Source organism: Limanda limanda, chromosome 11, assembly GCF_963576545.1.
Source record: "Limanda limanda chromosome 11, fLimLim1.1, whole genome shotgun sequence".
NCBI classification, from domain to species: domain Eukaryota; kingdom Metazoa; phylum Chordata; class Actinopteri; order Pleuronectiformes; family Pleuronectidae; genus Limanda; species Limanda limanda.
In genome coordinates, this window is record NC_083646.1 from 20,208,103 (window position 1) to 20,214,885 (window position 6,783).

Genomic DNA, 6,783 nt, shown 5'->3' on the forward strand with positions numbered 1-6,783 from the left:
CATTGAAACCTACGTTGATGAGTCCCAACCATCTTTTGGCCTTTAACAATACATGTGCTGAGCGTGAAGCCAATAAAATTAGTGCTTTTGGAAATATATGTTCCACAGACAGACATAGATCTCTGGAATTAATTGAGAAAGATAATCGTTGATATTATTTTTATTATTGTTGTTGTTCTTATTATTATTAGGTAAAAATAATGGTGCTATCATGAATTTGAAAGGAAATTTATATCTAAATGTGGTAGTTAGGGCCTGAGCACTGACCGGCACTGACAGACAGTGAGGCCAAAATTTGCAGAAAATTGGAAAGTGGTGAAAACTAGCTGTGATCGGGGCAGTAATGCAACGCTATGGATGCCAGCTGCCATAAACCTCAAAGAAGAAGAAGAATCCGTGATCATTTACAGCTTATTCTTCCTTCTTCATTTAGGAGAAGGCTCCTTTGATGACAGAAGCTTCATCTTCTACATCTATATCATCAAAGGAGCCATCTCCATTCATGAGAGCGGGATTCCAAGACACAGACACGGAGCAAAGTCTAGGTCCTCAGCATCAGAGATTTCAGACTCAGAATCAAGACCAAGGATTGCCTCCTCATTTTCCTCATCCTGTTCTTCATATGGCATCTTTATGAACATGTCAACCGTAAGCAACTTACAACCATAAGTCTGAAATGATCGTGACTAGCCATACTAACACTCTAGATAAAGAAAATCAAAAGCACATTTTCAAATGCATATCAATATTTCTATTGAGTATATACTGTAATATTTTGAGTTTTATTTTGTTGAACTAGCTATGGTTAGCTAGCCAGAAAAGAAGCCAGTTAGCTAACAGCTAGTTCGTATTGTACATATTTGTTATTGTCACTTACATGCATCAGATGAAGAATCTGCCCCAGCATGCAGAACGAGAGAAGAGCCTAGAGGTGCCTGGAGCCATTACTCAAATGTCAAATCCCAAGTCTCCTTATGGTAAAGACAAGAAAACGCAGCAAATCCGAGCTTCAACTACCAATTCTCCGGCAGACAAAAGCAAAAACAAAGGAGGAAAAGGATCCAAGAAACAAGTGTTTGACTCTTACATGACAGCTGAAGACGTTTCCCATGGCCTGAAGAGAGGAGAGCTTATTCAAGGACAACTAAGAATCAACCCTAAGAAGTACCAGGAGGCTTTCATCCCATCTCCTGATGACATGCAAGATATATTCCTGGATGGGATTGTAGCTCGCAACAGAGCGCTGAACGGAGATGTTGTGGTGATACAAGTCCTACCTCGAGAGCAGTGGAAGGTTGTGAGGTCAGACACTGACTGCGAGGGCGCCAGTGAGTCAGAGACACAGAGAGAACATCTGGTGAAAACAAACCAGAAGAAGAAAGAGCACAGTCCCAGGCCTGATGCTACTGTGGCCGATCGCTGTAGGAACCAGGATGAACTCTCAAGCAAGGTTCAGAATATTACCCTGACTGACACAGATCCGTCAACCTCTCAGTCCAACAGGGAAATACTCCAAAAGACTGCTAAAGTGGTCTACATTGTTGAGAAGAAACACTTCAGAGCAGCGACAGGCTTCATCAAGTTCCTACCAAACAAGCCCTTTGTCATGTTTGCCCCTGTGGACCACCGGGTGCCTCGTATTAACGTTCCCCTGGCTGACTGCCCTGCCGACTTTAGTTCCCGCTCGGGCGACTACATTAACATGTTGTTCATCTGTCGCATCACCAACTGGTCAGCCGACAGCAACTTCGCAGAAGGACGACTGGCTCAGACTCTGGGTCAAGCTGGAGAAATCGAACCAGAGACAGAGGGCATCCTGACGGAGTATGATGTGGATTCTTCTGAGTTCTCAGATAGCGTGTTGGACTGCCTGCCTAAGAACCTGCCCTGGACCATCCCACCTGAGGAGATGACGAAGAGGAGAGATCTGAGGAACGAGTGTATCTTCACAATCGACCCTTCCACTGCCAGAGATTTGGATGATGCTCTTTCCTGTAAACAACTCCCAGATGGAAACTTTGAGATGGGGGTTCACATTGCTGACGTGAGCTATTTTGTGGAGGAGGACAGTGCTCTGGATGCGATCGCCAGCCAAAGAGCAACTAGTGTGTAACTTGTTCAGAAGGTGATCCCCATGTTACCTCGGTTGCTCTGTGAGGAGCTGTGCAGTCTCAACCCTCTCACCGACAGACTTACTTTCTCTGTCATTTGGAAAATTACACCGAAGGGGAAGATCCTGAGTGAGTGGTTTGGCCGCTCAGTGATCCGTTCCTGTGTGAAATTGAGTTATGACCATGCTCAGTGCATGATCGAGGCCCCTGAGAAATTGTTCTCCGCTGGGGAGCTGCCACCTGTGGACCCTGTGCACCCCATAGCTGAGATCCACCAGGCTGTGCTCAACCTGCACTCTATTGCCAAGAACCTCCGAGCTCAACGCTTCTCAGGCGGAGCCCTCAGACTCGACCAGATGAAAGTTTCTTTCACCCTGAATAGAGAGACCATGATGCCTCAGGGCTGCTATGTGTATCAGTACAGAGACAGTCAACAGTTGGTGGAAGAGTTCATGCTACTGGCGAACATCGCCACCTCCCACCACATCTACCGTATGAAATACAGCACAGTGCTCAAGAAGCCCGATGACAAAACACCATAAATACAGGGATGTGCCCTGGTGCACAAAAACACTTACACAGAAGTTTGGGATTGCACTTTTTCTTTTGTTTATTCATAGACTTGACATGTAGTTTAGAAACAGTATTATTGTGTGGGCAGGGAGGTCACAGATCAGATCGGAGTCTGATTTAATTTGAAGCTCATACTGAGTTTCTGTATCAATGTAAACAATCAACCCAGTGCAAGTCAACTTTGAACCCACAGATAACTGGAACCTTCAGACTCTTTTATCCACACTGACCGCCAGAATCTGCAGTTGTTGAAACAAAACAATGTCTGTCATGATGATGCTGCATGCTCATCGCCTTCACAAGGGAATCCAGGGCAAAGAGAGCACCACTCGAAGAACATGTACATTAATCATCATAAAATTTATAAATAAAATAATTAACATAAATAAAATTCCCTGAATCTAATTTTGCATTGGCTCATCGTTTCGGATCACGTTCAAGATTTTTACACTATTTACTTTTTTACCCATATGATTTATATTGTCTAAACGTGATGTTGATACGGACACATAACATTTACTTGTGATGTTTGTTTGTTTTTATGTTTATTTCATCGACACCTTTAGTAGATCCCCGCACTTCACACACAGGCGCGCTAATAGTGCAAATGAAAACAAACCATGCCTCAACCCACTTTCCCCCCAGGCCACTCGTAGCTGACATTGTTTCTGCTCCATTTTAGGTTTTCTCACATTGTGTCATGAAGTTGAACCCAGTAAACCCTCTGTAACTCCAGACCTGACGTTAACATCCACATTGAAACTGAATTTGTTTTGCAGATTATGCTCCAGCTAAAAACTTGCCAACATGTCCATGAATAAAAGAGTTGGACTAAATATATTTTGCTCATATTGAATATTCTGATCGCTAAATGTTCAGCCAAAGTTGCTTATTGAAGGACCTCTCGTGATCACACAAATATTTTGTAACTTTTGGCCTGACAGTGAGAACCCCAGTTTTAATACACAACTGGTTTACTTGTATGTATGTTTACTCACTTTATGGACTTTTCCAGGATAAACACTGACAAGGTCCAGTTGTACTCATGTGGACTAAAGCCCGGACTTAAAAAGGCAAAACCTAATACATGAGGTTGTGGTTAAGATTAGTTAAATTGTGAATGTGGTTAGATTAAGGTTTGAGTTAAGTATAAATTGGTCATGGGTAAGGTTAGGGATACGGTTTTGGTCAGGCTTTACATAATCTTTACAAAGTCCTAATTAGGATATTTGCACAAAGTTGGACACAAAATAACTGAATTAATGGAAAATTAAAAAACATTTGCTAATATCTTATTACTCTCTGTACAAGTCAATGGAAGATGTTTAATGGCTGTCTGGTGCAATCTGGTTACTTGTATTCCACTGTATATGTTCTGTTTATATGTATATATTATTTCTATTGTATTTTTTTAGTTAGCAAGTTTAATTATTTTTTTACTTTAAATAATGTATATTTCTTTGGTTTATTTATTGTGAGACTAACTAAGATCTGTAAGGACTCATACAGACAACAAACATTGTCTCATCTCTGTGCTAACTTCGCGATAAGGGACTTGAACTTTTCTTTAGCAGCAAATAATCTTCACAAACACAGACCCCTTTTGTCAGCTTTGTCTTTTTTGTTATTGTCATTTAACAACTATGTTTGTGAATTGTTTGATTTGTTTCATTAGTAAATCCTTTACATTTACTGCACATGTATAAATCTCAAAGCTTCAACTCAATGTTTGATATATCAGATGTCACACTAGATGCAAACTAAATCCATGTCGCTGACTGATCATAATCGTCGGTGTTGACTTGGTATTCCTCAGTAAGGTTCAGATGTAAAAGAGCTCAAGTCTTTCACAAAGTTCAGTTTTGTTCTACCTCAGAACATTAAGACACACAACCGATTATATAACCGTGTCAAGAGGAAACACTGAAGACATTAAAACACAAGGCCTGACAGTCAATTATAAAGTAACTTAGTCCTTTAATCTCCTGACATTATGATATAATGTTTACCACATGAAAGCACGAATCCAACGCAGCGGAAATAACCTGAATAATGCATGATGTCATTATTTTTCTTTTCAGACACATAGAAATTCCTCTTCTGAGCCTAAGAAGTGATGTCACCTCTGATAACTTTCTGCTCTGAGGTCATCTATGATTCGATATGATGTATTTGTGCGAGTTTCTCTAAAAATGCTCAAATCTAATGTTGAATCAAATTTAATGCCAATGTTGGTATCATAATGAAAATGTCTCATATAAAATCTGCCTCCTCCAAATTGGTGCTGCATTGGGATCAGATTACCCCTGCAGACAAAAACATGTCGTTCAGTCAATCTTCAGGGATAACCGCTGAAATGTTCCAGGACCTGCTTCTTAAAGGGAACCATAACCGACCCTGAGTCTGTTTCACAGTAGCACGCTCATCATTTCTCTTGAGAAGTAGCAGTACCCGGTGTTGTGGTGAGAGGAAAACATCTGAGGAAAGAAGCAGGAAATGATCGGGAGATTAAATTAAACAGACAAAGGGAAAGCGTTCGCAAGGGACGAACATAAACTGGAGCATGGAATGAAATGGGCCGTTTCTGAAGTATTGTAAATAAAGTAAAGCTTGTGCATATGTTTGCGACAACCAAGCTTGTGTTTTATGATAGAGTCACTAACAAATGCTCACACACACTGGCCAGAAAGGAACTGTTTGTTGTCTGTGGGATCAAATCAAAGGAGCTGAAGAGAAACAGAGAAAGAAAACACATCACAGATGTCATACACTGCAGTTCACACATGAAAAGACAAACAGTTATTCTTCTTCTCACACAGCTAATCCAATAACCTGAGTTGTACTTTTTGGAGAAAAAAAAAAAAAATATATATATATATATATATATATATATCTGCAAAATAAACTGCATATGAATATCTACGTATGCACACATTGATTTATAAGAATATTATTGCTACGATATTATCCCAATAGTTTTTTATCTGCGTGAAAGCTCCTGGCTCAGTTTCCTGTGCAAAGATAGGTAAGGAAACAAGGTGTAGCTGAATTTGCAAACGGTATATGTTTTATCCCCACTAAATAGTATAAATTACCAATTAGCAATCTCTACCATCAATTCACTGGACATTAACTCACAAAGTTTACATTGCTCGCATGTGTCCTGTATCGAACTCGCTGCTAAAGAGGGTGTGGAGAACAGATACAGCACAGCAGTCCACTACCTCATGGCTTTTGTTTTTAATAAGCATAACGTGGTATTTCATGCCACTTACTGTGGGTGTTTAACAAAGCCAGGTTTGTCAAGTTGCCAGGAAGAATGGAAACAGGTGGAAAAACATTTCTCCCACACTGTCTTATTTAAAAGCATAATGTTGTCCATTATGGAGGTAAAGGACCATGATACCCTGATGACCGCTGCTAAATTTTGCAACACTCAATGAGAAGCCACCCCTCACCTGTTGAGGATTATCTGAGGTGACCGGAGTTAAAAATCCATCCAGGAAAAAGACGCTCATCCACATCTGCTCGCACTGACCTGACTCAGAGTAAGTCACTTTTACGCGAATGACCCGCTCTTCCACTCCAGCCTGCACTTCACATCCGTGACCATGTCAGCTTTGTGCCAGACTCTAGGCATTTCTCTGAAGGACTGTTGTGATTATAAAATAATTTTTCCCCAAGGGCAAAGTAAACCAAATAATGGTTCAGAGTATGTAAAGAAGGGATATCCCATTTCCAAACACCCCTATGGCACGGTACATACTGAAAAAACTAAAAGATTGTTGTTGCAAATATACTTCTTACTTCTTCAAATATTAAAGAAGTAAGTCCTGGTCTTCTTAGTTGTTCAAACAAGTCTTAATGCATCTTATTTACAGGAAACAAGAAATATGACAGAGATCAAATTTGACTTCACATTCAAAATGAAAAAAATATTAAGTTACATCATGTTTTTGGGTGCTATGATTGATAATAAACTCAGTTTGGTCGCAGAATACGTTTATTAGATTAACAACTTTTTGGAAAGCTGTTTTACCAAGTGCAGTAAATTGCAGTTGCTGACTATTGATGACATCGTGACATTAACATATATGAG

The 6,783-nt window shown here is 40.2% G+C and overlaps 1 protein-coding gene across 1 annotated transcript; it reads left to right on the top strand.

Annotated features, from left to right (window-relative positions):
- Positions 1-877: 877 nt before the first annotated feature.
- LOC133014580 (DIS3-like exonuclease 2) lies at positions 878-2,653 on the top strand. The gene is given in 1 exon segment (XM_061081845.1): positions 878-2,653. A coding segment is annotated over 1 exon segment (1,776 nt).
- Positions 2,654-6,783: the final 4,130 nt, after the last annotated feature.